The sequence below is a fragment of the Pseudogymnoascus verrucosus genome, assembly GCF_001662655.1.
Source record: "Pseudogymnoascus verrucosus strain UAMH 10579 unplaced genomic scaffold scaffold_3, whole genome shotgun sequence".
In the NCBI taxonomy this organism is placed as follows: domain Eukaryota; kingdom Fungi; phylum Ascomycota; class Leotiomycetes; order Thelebolales; family Thelebolaceae; genus Pseudogymnoascus; species Pseudogymnoascus verrucosus.
This window is the reverse complement of record NW_017263654.1, coordinates 668,323-682,579: the sequence shown is the minus strand read 5'-3', so window position 1 is coordinate 682,579 and position 14,257 is coordinate 668,323. Positions and strand designations below refer to the sequence as shown.

At 53.8% G+C, this 14,257-nt stretch overlaps 4 protein-coding genes across 4 annotated transcripts; 1 reads left to right on the top strand and 3 right to left on the bottom strand.

The window, feature by feature from the left end:
* Positions 1–907: 907 nt before the first annotated feature.
* VE01_01246 (uncharacterized protein) lies at positions 908–2,477 on the bottom strand. Its single transcript, XM_018270771.2, has 3 exons — positions 2,057–2,477; positions 1,648–1,988; positions 908–1,468 (listed from the first exon to the last, which is right to left on the bottom strand). Exons 1-3 carry the CDS (start codon positions 2,139–2,141, stop codon positions 1,394–1,396), a joined length of 501 nt encoding a protein of 166 aa, XP_018134375.2. The 5' UTR covers positions 2,142–2,477; the 3' UTR covers positions 908–1,393.
* Positions 2,478–4,660: 2,183 nt separating this feature from the next.
* On the top strand, positions 4,661–8,794 carry VE01_01245 (uncharacterized protein). The gene is made up of 2 exons (XM_059463342.1): positions 4,661–7,458; positions 7,658–8,794. The coding sequence occupies exons 1-2, from the start codon at positions 5,146–5,148 to the stop codon at positions 8,459–8,461; spliced, it is 3,117 nt and encodes a 1,038-aa protein (XP_059320050.1). The 5' UTR covers positions 4,661–5,145; the 3' UTR covers positions 8,462–8,794.
* A 2,040-nt stretch (positions 8,795–10,834) lies between these two features.
* On the bottom strand, positions 10,835–12,639 carry SGF29 (SAGA HAT/Core module component). The gene is made up of 3 exons (XM_018270769.2): positions 12,410–12,639; positions 11,964–12,282; positions 10,835–11,909 (listed from the first exon to the last, which is right to left on the bottom strand). The coding sequence occupies exons 2-3, from the start codon at positions 12,157–12,159 to the stop codon at positions 11,107–11,109; spliced, it is 999 nt and encodes a 332-aa protein (XP_018134373.2). The 5' UTR covers positions 12,160–12,282; positions 12,410–12,639; the 3' UTR covers positions 10,835–11,106.
* Positions 12,640–12,818: 179 nt separating this feature from the next.
* Positions 12,819–14,236, bottom strand: VE01_01243 (uncharacterized protein). Its single transcript, XM_018270768.2, has one exon. The coding sequence runs from the start codon at positions 14,008–14,010 to the stop codon at positions 13,240–13,242; it is 771 nt and encodes a 256-aa protein (XP_018134372.1). The 5' UTR covers positions 14,011–14,236; the 3' UTR covers positions 12,819–13,239.
* Positions 14,237–14,257: the final 21 nt, after the last annotated feature.

The window sequence follows — 14,257 nt, the reverse complement described above, 5'->3', positions numbered from 1 at the left end:
TCCAAGACAAGACCCAATCGCACGCCTTCACCACGTGCGATTGGGTTTCATGGTGATGCGGTGTGACTTTACCCTGCTTCTGCTTTACCTTACCTTACCTGTCCTCACCTCAGCTACTTGCGCCGTGCAGTGCAGTGTGCAGTGTGCAGATGTGTGCAAGTGCTGCGGAAAACAGTGCCGCATCTAGGAATTTAGTCGCTGGGCGGGCAGCTGAGCCGAAGTGCTTGCCGAGACTCAATAAGCCTTTCCACCTTTTCAACCTTTTTTCGCCTTGGCTTGGTTGGGTTGATGATGATGACTCTTCACACAACACCCGCCACGTTTTTTTTCTTCCCTGTTTCCTTTTCTTCGGGGGTTGGAGAAATACTTGCAATACTTACATTATGAAAACTGTAGGTAGATGACTCTTCAAATGTACCCAGTAGCGGAGTAGCGGATTTACTTATCCCCCCTTCCCCGTCCCCCAATCCCCGCACGCACGTCTGTTCTTCGTCGCCACACATAATAGGCGGGTCCCGATCTCGCAGGACAAGCCACTCGGGTCTGTGACCGGGGAGTCGGAGAGTTGGTGCCGATGGAGGTGTGTGTGTGGTGTCAATTCAGCCCATTTCCTAGGATCGGGGATTATTGGGGGGGGGTGAGGGTTTTAAGGTTCGGTAGTGGAATGTGATGGGTGTGGGATGGGACGAGGGGGGTTTTATGTCTGGTGGATGGATGGGGGGAAGGTGCGACTGAGAGTGAGTGAGTTGGTGAAGTTGAAGGTACGTGTCAGGGAAGGTACGAGGGTGTTGGAAGGGGAGGTGCGACTGGTGTGGTGTTTATATGTTTGGTGAGGTTATTTATGAAGGGGTGCGATTCATTATTTTACAATTTAAACAATATATTTTTGGTGATTACTATTTTATTACTTCCTCCAATTCCTCAATATTGGAACCTGATAATTATATCCTGTCCCATCATTTTCTATTTCCCGTCTCCAAGCCATTCTCTCTCTTATTTTCAACTCCATACACCGGCCCATCTCACAGCAGTCAAAAAGAGGCATGGATGATGGCATGAAATAGGTAGTCTACCTAACCTCTCAAATCTAACCAAACAACGCACCAAAAATATCAGTACGCCGCGAAAATGCCCCTTATCATCTCCCCCCCCCCAAAAAAAAATACCAAACAAAAAAACCAGAAAATAACACCCCTCCCCCCCAAAAAAGCGCCGACTCATACGCTCCCTACACCCGCTTTCCCAACAAAACCCCAGCAGCAAAAAAACGGGGCCGAAAATGGTCCCGCGAAGTCAAAAAGTTATATACAAAGATTGCGCCTGGTCTCCTTGATGCGGTTTGTGAATCGTTCTCGCCTTCGGATGCTTTCTAAACCGAGCGGAATGGGACGATCTATATGCCTTTAATCACAGTAGTGCGCTCCGAGTTCAGCTGCGCTGCGTTGCGGTCGTGAGATTCCTTCTTGCACTTTAAAAAGGTGTCAGCCCAAGTTCTTCCAGATCAAGGCCTACAAGCCACCACTGCGGTTCTTGCGACGAGTCGGCGCCGCACAACTCCCCCAACAACGAGGAGTCGCTTGACGGACTCGTCGCCATCGCCACAGCAGCAGCCACGCCACACCCAGGGTCACTAGGGGAACAACTTACGTCTTCCAGCCCTGTGCACTTATGGTCCTCCAAGAGGCGGTGCTTCCCGCAGAAATGGCCATTGCAGAACCCGCAATCCCCCACGATGCGCTGCGCGACCTCCTTACACTCCTTGTGCGTGCAGCGGATCTTCTTAGGCGGCATGCCGCCGCGCATCGGCACGACGAGGTGGAGTGTGGATTCGGGCTTGATGCCGTGGGCGGTGAGGGGCGCGTCGGAGGAGGGCAGGTGTTTGCCGGCGTGGACGAGGTTGAGGGATGTCGTTGGGAGGGAGGTGCGGAGGGAGAGGAGGGTCTTGATGTGCGAGAGGGAGATGTCGACGGGGACGGTGAGGGGGATGACTGGGGGGTGGGAGTTAGCGCGTGGCTTCTTTGGAGTTGGAAGGGAGGGAGGGAAGAGGTGGGCTTACTGTCGCCGCTGAGGTTCTTGATGAAGATCTGCATTGTCTCGGAGGGCTCGGGCGAGGCGGAGCTGGAGCGCGAGAGAGACACCATGTTGTTGGTTGGAGAGAGTGGTGAGCGGGAGTTGTTGGTGGTTGTGGGTTGGTTTTGTGGTGGTTTCGTGGGTGTGGTTGCCGACGTTTGTTGGGCTTGTTTATGGGATCGAGAGTTCGAGTTGTGAGGACAGCTGTTTCTCCAACAAGGTGAGTTGAGGTGGCGAGATCTGGGGAGTGTGACGAGGTGTGTTGTGTTCGTTATGCTTCGTTTTATGAGGTGGCGAGGATGTACGGAAATGAAGACGACGAGGGAGTCAAGATCAGGAATCAAGATGTGTTTTTAGTTGTTCGGAGGCGAATGGGGGTTTTTATGAAAGAAGAAAGATGGAAGGGGAGGGAAGAAGGGTGATTCATATAGGAAGCGGTTGGGGGAGGCGGCGGTGGAGTGAGTGAGTGGTGGTGGTAGGTGGTTAGAGTGAGCACGCACGGGGCGGTTCACAAGTGGTTCCCCGAGGACAAAGTACAGGACGAGCGAACGAGCCTGGTTGGTACCAATTGCGTGTTCCGGTTGCACTTTGGCTGGGTGGCTGGTGGTGGTGGTACTTTGTAGTGTTAGGGAGTTGTATGGAGAGTAGTATGGTGATTAGTAGTTGTGATAAGTACCGTTCATGGTGTATGTAGTACCTAATGGGTGGTTCTAGTCTGGGTCAGGCCAGGAAGGTTCTAGTAGAGTTTGGTGGTAGTGGCAGTTCAGTAAGGGAAATGTGCCTTGAGGGGTGTGGATTAGGGTGGACGGGGGTGTGGATGGGGGTGCCCGTGTGCGTCGGTCGTGGCGTTGTGGGCTGTGGCGTGCGACGTGCCGTGTGTTCGTGTGTGAGCCTTGTACCCCGTAACCTCTATGTGGGTGTAATGGTACTTTCAGATTCATAGTGTACGGTACTTTCGTATTTCGTACGTCTGGGTCGATGCCCCGTTTTTCGGCAGAAGGGTGCCACTAGACCCATCTAGTGTGAGGTTGAATGCGGTTTAGTGCGGTTTGTAGTTTGGCGGTCCCTTAACCTGGCGACGCAAAGAGGTGGATGGGCTGTGGAGGGATGTCGGAGTCTGGATGCATCGGTGGGATTGTGCTGTACTGGTGGTTATATTGGTTATATCACTGGGTTATCACGGGGTCGACTATCGATATCTCATATCTACAACTACAGTAATCTCTAATCTCAGTACTCGAAAGACACATGCAAGCTGCTTCAATATCTGGGCGGCAAAGAGACAGTGACATGCCTGACTTATACCACGTAAGTATCTCCTACTTACTGTATCTACTACTGTATCTACTACTGTATCTCCCTCATAGTGCCCACGCTTATGCCCATCTACCTGCACCAACGACCATTTACACCCTCGGCCACCCTGGATCAGCGGCCATCTTCACACGACCAACATCGCAGCCCGGCGTCTGATACGTACAACCCCAACCACTCGCCGCTTCCCATTCAATACCGTCCACAGTCCCTGTCTTGACACGCTGCCACACTATAGGCACACGAACGACGATATACCACATCCCCTCTCCGCCTCATCTATCCCATCGTCCCCAGTCGACGAACCTCGAGTACAGGACAGAACAACACACCATACAGAACTGAACTATACAATACTGTACTATAGCAGACTGCATCTCCCATCCATGACTCGCCGCCTTCATCAATCCCGCGACTAACGCAGCCTCATCACGACACACGATGATCCACTCTCACGCTCCCCCCTCTCCCCTCGTGACCATCCATGATCATCTCGCGTGTGTGCAGCGTTTCTCGGTCTCCGTAGCCCCTTCTCCCTTGTAGCCGCCGCCGCCCGAAGAAGCCCTGATTGTCGTCGACTTGCCATGCGATAACTACGCCATCGCGATAAGAAGGCGGTGAGACAACCTGGAGGCGTGAGGTACGTACCTCCCTTCTCTTATCCAAGTCACGTGGTGGTTTCCATTTTTGCTGTCATGGGGATATCGATTTTATTTACTCGGTGTTAACTGCTCAACATCTGGAAATCTGTCGATACTATTACCTTTCATAGCAGAACCACAGAGGGATGGATTTCATTTTGGGTCATTGTGCACGTGCTGTGGCCACTCTGAGCGTTGGTGATGTAATCAGCCGGCAAAATTTAATTGCTTGCATCGTTACTTCCTCAGTACTTGAGTGCGGCTGGAAAAATGTTGTAGACTTGGCCACTTCAGCGACTCGAATCCCCCCGAATCCGCTTTGTTCATCAGGCCATACATGATAGAAAATAATAAAGACATACTCGAGTAGTGTACGCGAAAATTATTCACTGCCTATTGCCCTCATTTAGGGCATCAAGTAAGGAATACACTTGCGTTTTTTAAATATGTGAAAAGTAAACAAACCAGTGGAAGAGCAACGGGCGAAACCCTGCAGCGAAGGTTTTTGGCTGGTTTTGGCGGTTTTGGCAGTTTTCGCTGGATTTGGCTGGCTGTGGTTGGTGCCTGAGTTGCTATTTCTCCTCCGTAGTGCCACCCATCCCTGCCCGCCCATCAGATTTCTGTCCGTGTCTGTCCACCACAACCTTACAATTCCCAGAGATCCAGGGATCACCGAGACTCCATCGCTCCTTCCCACTTGCCTGACCAGCCCGCGTCCGAACGACTTTTATTTTTCCTTCAGCTCCTTTCCGACCGATCTTCCCTTTCTTCTTCTTTCTTACATCACAGTTATATTTTCCGACGCGACAAGGGCTTTCGAATCCATCGGCTTCCAGAATAACAACAACCGACGTCAATAAAGTGCTGAACTAGAAACTAATAGCGCCTCATCTCGATCATCATCACGCGAACAGCCATCTGTGCGCGACAACCAGCATCTCGACCCCTGTGGTTTGTTTACACTTGGAACGTCGGCAATAATACGACTTTCGAAAGCACTACAGTCCCACTTCGAAGTGAGCCTGATCTCACGCGCGGTCTCGAATGACACAATAGAAACCCTCCTATCTCGACCGATCTCTTTTTCCTTCGCGACACATACACATAACACACAGACATCATGTCTGATACTCCCCGCCAACTGAACGCGGCCCAGATGGCTGCCAGGAAGATCAAGGCGCCCACTAGGAGGACGAAGCCCAGCTCGAACCACGGTGGCGACGATGGAAACCAGGCCCCTCTCTTCGCGCCGATGCCGACGTCGAACTTTGGCGCCCAGAGCGCAGGCGGCATGTTTGGAGGAGGCGCGCCGAGCGCGAATAACTCGTTCAACTTCGCCGCTCCGCTGCAGGCAAACTTTGGCGGCTCCGTGTCCTTTCCCCCTGCGTCTACTGGGTCGGCCATGGGCAACGCGTCGGACAACGAAGAGGCTGCAAGGCGCAACAAACCATTCCAGATGACTGGGTTTGGGTCGGGCGCTGCAAGCCCTGCTCCACAGGCAGGTGGCGGAATGTTTGGACAAAGCGCGGCCGCACCATCGAATCCTTTCAGCTCTGCTCCCCAACCCCAGGCCCCAAGCAGTGGCTTCTCCTTCGGAGCTTCATCGAACCAACCCACGAGTAATCCATTCTCCTTTGGCCAAAGCGCACAGGCACCGCCAGCGACTGGCGGCTTTACATTTGGCCAATCCACGGCGCAAGCTGCGCCTGTAAACAACCCCTTCCAGACTTCCCAGGCGCCATCGAGCACACCTGGGCTGAGCTTCGGAAGCACGGCGCCGACTACACAAGCTCCTGGAGGGTTCAGCTTCACGGCATCTCAGCCAGCTGCTCAAGCAGCAAACCCGTTCTCGTTTGGCAACGGAGCTCCCGCTGAGAAGCCAGCGACCCCATCATTCACCTTTGGACAGACCCAGCCACAAGGCGGGTCGCAAGCTGGGTCCTTACCTGGTTCCCAGACACCATCGCGTGCTGAGTCTCCCGCATTCAACTTTGGCGCACAGGCTCCTGCGGCCAACAAGCCAGCTGGGGGCGCGTTCACATTCGGACAGTCTCAAGCACAAACCGCAACGCCTGCGCAAACGCAAGCACCTAATCTTTTCGGGCAGCCGACGCCAGGTGCAGCTGCTCCATCTAATCTCTTTGGCCAGGCAACTCCAGCAGCCGCTGCTCCCGTTTCCAACATGTTTGGCAAGCCAGCAGGACAGGAGGCCGCGGCGCCATTGAACCCATTTGCGCCTACGGGCGCCAACCCGTTTGCGAATATCAAAATACCAGATGCTGCGACATCCCCTGCGCCGTCGAGCAATTTCTTTGGGAGCCAAACTTCTAGATCTGTTAGCCCTGAGAAAGATATGTCTGGCACTGAGTCTGCAGCTGAGGCTACGCCAAGCTTGTTTGGTTCGACTATGAAGCAGCCTACAATCGCAAATGATCTCTTCAAAGTTCAAGCTGAACAGCCAGCTCCGAGCCCGGCAAAGAGCATATTCAGCAACTTCGGTGCTGCAACAACACCTGCGAAACCATTGTTTGGAGCCCAAAAGACCGATGGCTCCAGCTTATTTGGATCACAAACTCCTAAAGCTGCCCCTCCAGCCATGGATTTATTTGGGAAGCCAAAAGTTACGGAGACGCCTAAGGCAGTTGCAAGTCCTTTCGGTAAGCCTGCTGACGCCATCAAAATATTTTCGCTGCCGGAACAAAGAAATGGTTCTATTGATACCATTGACAATGCTAATGAGAAACCATTAGCGAATGGTAATACTGCATTGTCAGAAATCAACAATGGCGCTAAATCACCTTCGCGAAACGCGTCAACTCTCACTTCCAAATTGGGCGATATAAATTCATCCACAAGATTTAACCCTCCTACTTCTTTCCAACCACAAACAAAATCACCTTCACGCACCAACCAAGCTTTCCAATTCGCACCAACAACAACAACAACTTCAACAGAATTGGCTAAACTACCTGATACACCCGTCATGGATATTTCCGACTTCCAGAAAGTCGTCCTCGAACGTGCTGAGGAGTATGATGAGAATGATCTATTTACCAAAGCCCACAAGACAGAAATTGCACGCATCGTCGCAAAGTACTTCCCACCCACCCTTTCTCCCAGACAGCAACTGGAGGCGTACGCTGCTATTCAAATCAAGGCCTTGAAGAGACGTGCTGAGATTGACATGGAAAATGCAACTCAGCCCGCGAAGAAGATGAGAATCAAGGAGCAGCTCGCCGACTGGGAGCAGGATGTTAAGCAATGGAGCGTCGTACAGGCCAAGAGAGTTGAGAAACGTAAGGCTGATAGCCTGACTGATGATGCTGGAATGAATGGTGAGGGATCCAACAAGCGTCAGAAGCCAGCTGAGCCAAAGGTCCAAAAGGCTGCTGCTCCTATGTTTGGGTCGCCTGCGAAGTCAAACTCCGAAAAGGTATGTTATCGATCTTGACCTTCACGCCTTTACACCTCGATCTTGATCCTTCAATTCACCCGATTATATCTTGTCGATCTTGGACTTGTCCCAATCATAGCCTTACTTTCACTTCCCTCGATCTAACCTTCCCAACCCTGGCGTATTTCATATATAATCTGTTTCGTTTTTCCCGTTCATCCTGTTAATTCCGATCTAGGCTCCTCTTCCAAACGCCAACAAACCGAAGGTTCCATCGTCCCTGAAGAATGTTTTCACACCAAAGCCCGCTGAGGCAACACCCCCAAAGCCCACTGAGCCTGCACCAAAACCCGCCGAAGCTGCACCAGCTCCGACGCCCAAGTCCAAGCGCAAGGCTGATGTCCAGCTTACCAAGGATGATCCCACTGGCGATGAGTCTACACCCAAGAACGGCAAGGCTGGCTCTGCTACGTCAAGCTTGTTCCGCAACATCGTTGGAAGCACTCCAACTTCTACCCCAGAGAAGCCAATGTTCTCGCTCACTAAGACTACCGAAGACAAGCCACGTGCAAACCCATTCGCGTCACTTAAGCTTCCACCAAAGGCTGCGTCTACCCCTAATGGCGCGTCACCATTCAAGGCCCAACCCGCGAGCGCAACTCCAACTCCAACGCCCGCGCCCGCGCCTAAGGCAGCTGGAGGATTCGTGTTCAAGCCCACTCAACCTGCGGCGGGAGGGTTCAAGCCCACTCAACCCGCAGCTGGCGGATCCACGGATTTCATGTCTCAGTTCGCAAAGTCTGCCAAGAAGACTGCCGATGCTGCAATGGAGAAGGCCAAGGATGAGGATTGGGATGAGGACGACGAGACTGAGGCTGAGTGGGAGAAGAGATACCACAAGGAGCTAGCTGAGAAGAGAGAGGCGCTCAAGCAGAAGCCAGCGCTTGCTGTTCCGACCTTCGGGTCTGCAGCATCTACTCCTCCAGCCCAGTCTCCGGCGGCGAAGGGTCCGGCAGGTGGTAACGACGGGTATGTATTCTAATTTTTCTGGTTCTATCTTATTAGACCCCCTCCATAGCAACTAAGTGGTTCTACTCCTGATGTCAGTTTTCCAAAGTTGGTTCTGGCGAAGGGGTAACCTGAGACTTCTGAGGCGCATGTTAAGCAACGTGTGCCCAGTTTTACTATAACAGGCTTTATGCGCTCTTTCCGAGGTTGCGAAGACTCAGAAAGAGAAACCTGTCCCGGAGAAGCTGGCAGTGGTGGAAGCTTCCACCAAGCCTGAGCCTGAGGTCCACCTTCTTCCCCGTCTTCCCTAAGATAACCCACTGTTATAAATTGAGCTCTACTGACGTCTTTCAGGCTGAACAGCAGCAGCCGATCTGGAACCTCGAGCCCGAACTCAGTCCTCAATGAGTACGTTCCGGGCTCGGGTCGGATCGGTTCGAAGCTGGGCAACCCGTTCGCCCACCTGTCGGACGCCTCGAGCGGCAAGGGCAACGATGCCGACGACGACAGCGATGGGGCGCCGGCCCCCACGCCAAAGGCCGCCAGCAGCCTTTTCTCCCGCGTGTCCCGCGGCACCCCGGCTGCGACCTCGGGTGTCTCCAGCATCTTCGGCTCCGTCGCCAGTTCCCCGGCGGCGGCAGAGCCGGCCGACAAGACCTGGAACCCCGAGAGCCCGATCAAGTTCGGGGCGTCCGCGGGCGCGAAGTCGAACCTGTTCGGCTCTGTTTCGGGGGCGGCTTCGCCTGCGCCTGCGTCGCTGTTTGGGTCTCCAGCAGCGGGTGCAGCGTCGCCTGCCCCCATGTTCGGCAAGCACGCTGTGACTGGTTCTCCTGCGGCTGCGGCCTCCCCGGCTCCGTTGTTCGGGAAGTACGCCGTCACACCAGCTGCGCCGGCGTTTGGCACCTCGGCCTCATCTGAGGCAAAGGACAAGCCCACCATGGGTTTCAGCTTCGGGTCCGGTGCTGCCACCCCTACTGCCCCCAAGTCCGCGGCATTCAGCTTCCTCTCCAACGGCGGCGGCCTTGGCCCGACTCCCTCTCTCGGCGCCTCTCGCGCGACTACTCCCGGCGTCACGACCGAGAACGAGAGCACGGCCGACGAAGCAGCGGCAAGCCACGACGACAACGAGCCTGGCAAGGAGCTCCCCCAGAGTGACCTTGCCAGCGGCGATGAACCTGGAGAAGAGACACTCGTCCTCACCAAAGTCAAGGCGCGCATGATGACGCCCGAGAAGAAATGGGGTCCCAGCACCGTTGGCACGCTCAAGCTCCTCCGCAACGAGAAGACCTCCTCCGTGCGCTACCTGATCCGTCTCACGAACGGGTCGGTGGGGATGAACAAGGCGTTTGTGAACTCGAAGCCGCGCCTGATGGGCAAGAGTGTCGCGGTTATCATGATGGTTGATGCGCCGAAGGAAGGGGAGTCGCCGATGACGACTGTGAGTCTTGCGACTGAGTCGGAGGGGGCGGCGAAGAAGCTCGTTGAGGCTATTGAGAAGGTTGTTGAGGGGATGGAGAGTAAGGCATAAGCTGGAAAATGATTTGTCGAGTCGGTCTTTCTTTGCTGGACTGAGTGCGCCTGGTTTGAGTTGGCTTGCCTTGCCTTGTATTCCGACGAGAAGAAGAAGAATGGAATTTGTAAGAACGGAGAGGATGGATGAGAAGAAGTCTGCCTTGATTCGATACCCCATCGCGTCCTCGTCAGATTAACTCCACCTAGGCCGTATCTACCCGCCTGTCTCCGGACGGGGTCATGGGGAGTCTATGGTGATGAAGTGCCTTTGGCGGGGCGCGGTGGGGGGTGGTCGCTGAATGGATTCTGCGGACTTATCTCTTGGGGAAGTGTTCATGTGTTGGAATATGAAGATGGTGTTTAATGTTTGAGTTGAAGGTTGAGAGATGGAGCCAGGTGATTCGGGTTACATGAACAAATCCAATGGGGGACGATATAAAGGGTACATGGCCGGAAGGAAGATAAACTGTACATTTGAACAGTGGAAAAGAATGGTTTTTTTACAATGGTCAATGGTTTTTTCTGTGTCGAGTTCAATGCACATAACTTGGGAGCGGGCGGGGCGTCTTTGCATGCATAGATCTGGGTTTGGGTTTTTTTTGTGCTTTGACTTTGAGGAGGTTAGGGGTTGGGGATGGGTGTGGTGTGTATTATAGATAGTATAGTGCCGTTCAGTGCCGTTCAGTGCCGTTTAGTGCCGTTCAGTTCAGTTCAGTTCGAGAGCCAGTCAAGGTGGATGGTTTTAGTTTTTTTTACCTCCGTATGGGTATACACGTAGAAGGATTGATTCAGAGATCGTTTTGTGTGCATTGCTTGCTTGTGAATGTGTGATGCGACTTTACGTGGTTGGACACGTGGTTTACGACGAGGGGAAGTCAATGCAAATGAATGTGAACGATACATAACATCATCATGTGAACATATATATTAAAGCTACGACTCCCAAATAACACCATCCCATGCCCAATTTTCGTATATCCCATCCCATGATAATTGATACCCAGAAATCCCACTCGAAACATGACTCCAACCCCAAATCCCACAACGCCTCAACCGGCGGCCCGGGGGGTATTCCCAATGAAAAGCCAGACACCTCATAGAAAACTGCCGTATGGCAAGCTGCACGCACGTACAAAAACAAATATGAAAGGTAGGCAGGCGCCCCAATCATCCCTTATTATCCCCGCGATGATCGAGCACGAAGCGGCGATCAACCTCCATAGTAACCTGCTCGTCCTCCTCGCCCTCAAACCTCAGCTTAACAAACTTCCCATTCATCGCCACGACCTCGGCCTTGTAGAACGTAGTCGTATCCGGGTAGCGCGCCAGCACGGCCTTGCCCTGCGGATAATCCGGCAGCGACTGTCCCAGCTCGGGGATGGGCACCATGCGCGCAGCCGAGGACTTGTGGATCGCGCCGGGACGGTTGGTGACCTCGTCCGGCTCCGGGTCCTGCACGTCGTAGCGGCGGCTCTTGCCTTCGCCTATGATCTTCACGACGACGCCCTGGATCCACTCTGTTTCGACGTTGGGGTCCTGGGGCCGTGGGCGGAAGGCCACCTCGGCGCGAAGATTGAACGTCACCTTGCCCTTGGCGTCGATCTCGTAGCTCGGGGTGTGCGCGGGCGCGTCCTTGCTGGTGGTGCTCTCCTTTGGGGGCTGGCTGCTGCGGCTTGTAGAGCCTAAGTCGCGGTTTTTTCGGCTCGGCTTGTCGAGTACCATGGGAGAGGGTGCGGGGGACTCGGAGGCGACGTCGAGGTCCATGGAGGATTTATCGCGGGAAGCGCCGCCGCGACGGCTGGGTTCGGAGGAGGCGCCTTCGTTGTGGGATTGTAGGCCGCGGAGGACTTTGAGGCGCTCGATGAGGGGTGTGTCGCCTGTTTTGCCGGCTGCGAGAATTTGTTCTGAGAGCTTGACTTGTTCTCTTTGTAGGGATGAGAGGGAGTCGAGTTCTAGGACGGATGGGGGGTCTGGGGGGTAGGTGTTAGCGTGGCGCTGGGAAACGTTTAGTGGGTGAGACTCACCACCGAGGATTTCGCGCTCTTTGAACCCAGCTTCCATGAGCAAGATCTCTTTCTTGCCCTCTTCCATGCGCGCAACGAGAGTGAGCATCGACTTCATGGTATCTTGGCAGCTCTCCCAGATGGACAGCTCGGCATTACCATCGTGGCCATTCCCGCCACCTCGGCCGCGCTCCACCCTCTTCCGCTGACTAGCCATGGTTGGCCTTTTCCCGTTATTCGATTCTTCGCCCCGGTCGGGTGATCCGTTGAGTGTTGCTTTGCGGCGACGCGACGTCGGCGCCTCGCTCCAGTACTTTGATGGCCCGTCGAGGGCGAGTTCCTTTAAGGGCTGCATGTTAGCATGCGATGTCTCTTCTTCAACGACGTGTAGGAGCGGCAACGAAAAGATTTGAAAGCAACGCAGGGGATAACTAGGAAGCAGACCATATAGACAGGAACAGACATACCTGAGTATTTCTATTATCCAGGCAGGACGCGACTTCCCTTTTCCACCGTGGTAAGAAGAGAGGAAGTTGCGACCTTGTGCTGAGCAGAATCGGAAGGAGCGACTGGTAGCGGTAGTGTATAAAGGAAGGTTAAGAAGGGGAGACCACGCGAGGAAAGAGCGATGGCTGATCCAAAAAGGCACCAGACGTGAGCTAGTCGGCGCGATTGAGATGGAGGTTCGACGGTGGCGGTTCGGCTTTCAGCCTTACCTATTCCATAGCGCTGCGATATCGACTCATGGTCCGTGCGTTACTCCGCTGTTTCACGCTATCTGTACGTCATGACGGTTCCTGGCGTGATTTTTCGCGGTAGATCGTTGAATTTACATTCTTAACATCTGCGATGCAGTTCACTAAGATATAGTCAAGGCCGAGGATTCTAGCTCTATTTAAGGCTGTGATTATATATATACATTTAATTTGGGTATCTATGTTCCATCTTCAAATGGAGTTGAGTGGAAGATTAGACTACCTACATTCCGATCACTGGATTCTTCTCTGCCCAACCCCACTGGTGCTTCCTGGACTGCCTTTCGAGTGTGGGAGAGGGGAAAGGATTGGAAATGCTTCCCTTCCACCGTCCCTGCTACCGCGTGCTGTTGAATCCGCTCCTATGTTTCCTGCCTGACGAGGTTATTCTCGTTGATGCTTTGCCGCTATAATCGGAAGGGATAGAGGCTAGCCAGCCATCATTGCAAAGCTGTTGTTCATAATGGCATAGAACCTTGATCACTGCGTATAACGGTATCTATGTGACTTCTTGTCCAATTTCATGGACGTCCATAGAACCCTCACACCAACTTCGGTTTCCTCTTGATGCCCAATAAAGCACCGTGATCTTTCTTCTTCTTCACAGTCCGCGCAAACGTCGGCACCGCCGCCTTCTCTGGGACAGCCGTATCCTCTTCCACTATCCTCCCAGCTGCTTCCTCAGCCCTAGCCTGGAACGCGCGCTTCGCCGCCTCCTCATCCGCAAGTTCTTGGGCAGCCACGCTCTCATCAACTTCTGGCTTCGCAGCCACACCGCTCGCCTCTCCACCACCCACGCGCTCAAATCGTGCATTCCGTGTCCTAATCTCATCGAGCGCATCGGCGACAGCCATCTCCGTCTTGGCATCCAGCGTCTTCGCCTCCAACTCCTCCATTGTATCCTTCTCTGCCTCCTCTGCCTCAAGGCGATCCAGGCGCTCCTCCTCTGTCTCCTCCTTCAGACTGCCCTGGCGCCAGGGCTCAAAATTTCGCTTTGCGCCGCGCTCGCATGTGTAGTCGAGGGACTTCGGGTCGGTTTTGAAAGTGATTTCGGCAGAGCACCGCGTGCATCTGATGTAGAACCGGAAGATGGTTATAGAGAGGTATTTCTCCTCCGTCGTTTCCTTGCGCGCGTTGAACTTGCGGCCTTTGTAGATATATTCGCCGCATGCAATGCACTTCATGGAGAAGGGAGCCATCAAGCGGACGGTTTGGACTTTGGGACCTGGTGCCTTTGGGCCTCTCGACCTGGTGATCTTGCTGGGATCGAAATCCGGGGGGTAGTATTTCTGGAGAACTTTGCGCTCAGACATCTTGACGGCTGAGAAGAGTTTAGATCTGGGGAGGAGGTTGTATTATGCGATGTCTGCGCCGGGTCGTTGATGATTTTTCGAATTCGCCTCCGCCTTGTAGGAGGATGATTGGCACTGTCGGCGCGCGAGATCCGTATGTCAGTTTGCGGATTCGGTGGTGAATAAAGCCAAGAGAATATGAGGCTTTGCGATGAAGTATAACTCCGGTCGAAGTGGGTGAGGATGGGGAAGGAGCGATGGTTATCTG

Coding starts and splice junctions, on each gene's coding strand:
- VE01_01246 (XM_018270771.2), bottom strand. CDS start 2,141: ATGGTGTCTCTCTCGCGCTCCAGCTCCGCCTCGCCCGAGCCCTCCGAG. Junction 1,989..2,056: donor CAAGAACCTCAGCGGCGACA/GTAAGCCCACCT, acceptor CCCACCCCCCAG/TCATCCCCCTCACCGTCCCC. Junction 1,469..1,647: donor AGTGCACAGGGCTGGAAGAC/GTAAGTTGTTCC, acceptor ACCTTTTTAAAG/TGCAAGAAGGAATCTCACGA.
- VE01_01245 (XM_059463342.1), top strand. CDS start 5,146: ATGTCTGATACTCCCCGCCAACTGAACGCGGCCCAGATGGCTGCCAGG. Junction 7,459..7,657: donor CGAAGTCAAACTCCGAAAAG/GTATGTTATCGA, acceptor ATTCCGATCTAG/GCTCCTCTTCCAAACGCCAA.
- SGF29 (XM_018270769.2), bottom strand. CDS start 12,159: ATGGCTAGTCAGCGGAAGAGGGTGGAGCGCGGCCGAGGTGGCGGGAAT. Junction 11,910..11,963: donor AGAGCGCGAAATCCTCGGTG/GTGAGTCTCACC, acceptor CCTACCCCCCAG/ACCCCCCATCCGTCCTAGAA.
- VE01_01243 (XM_018270768.2), bottom strand. CDS start 14,010: ATGTCTGAGCGCAAAGTTCTCCAGAAATACTACCCCCCGGATTTCGAT.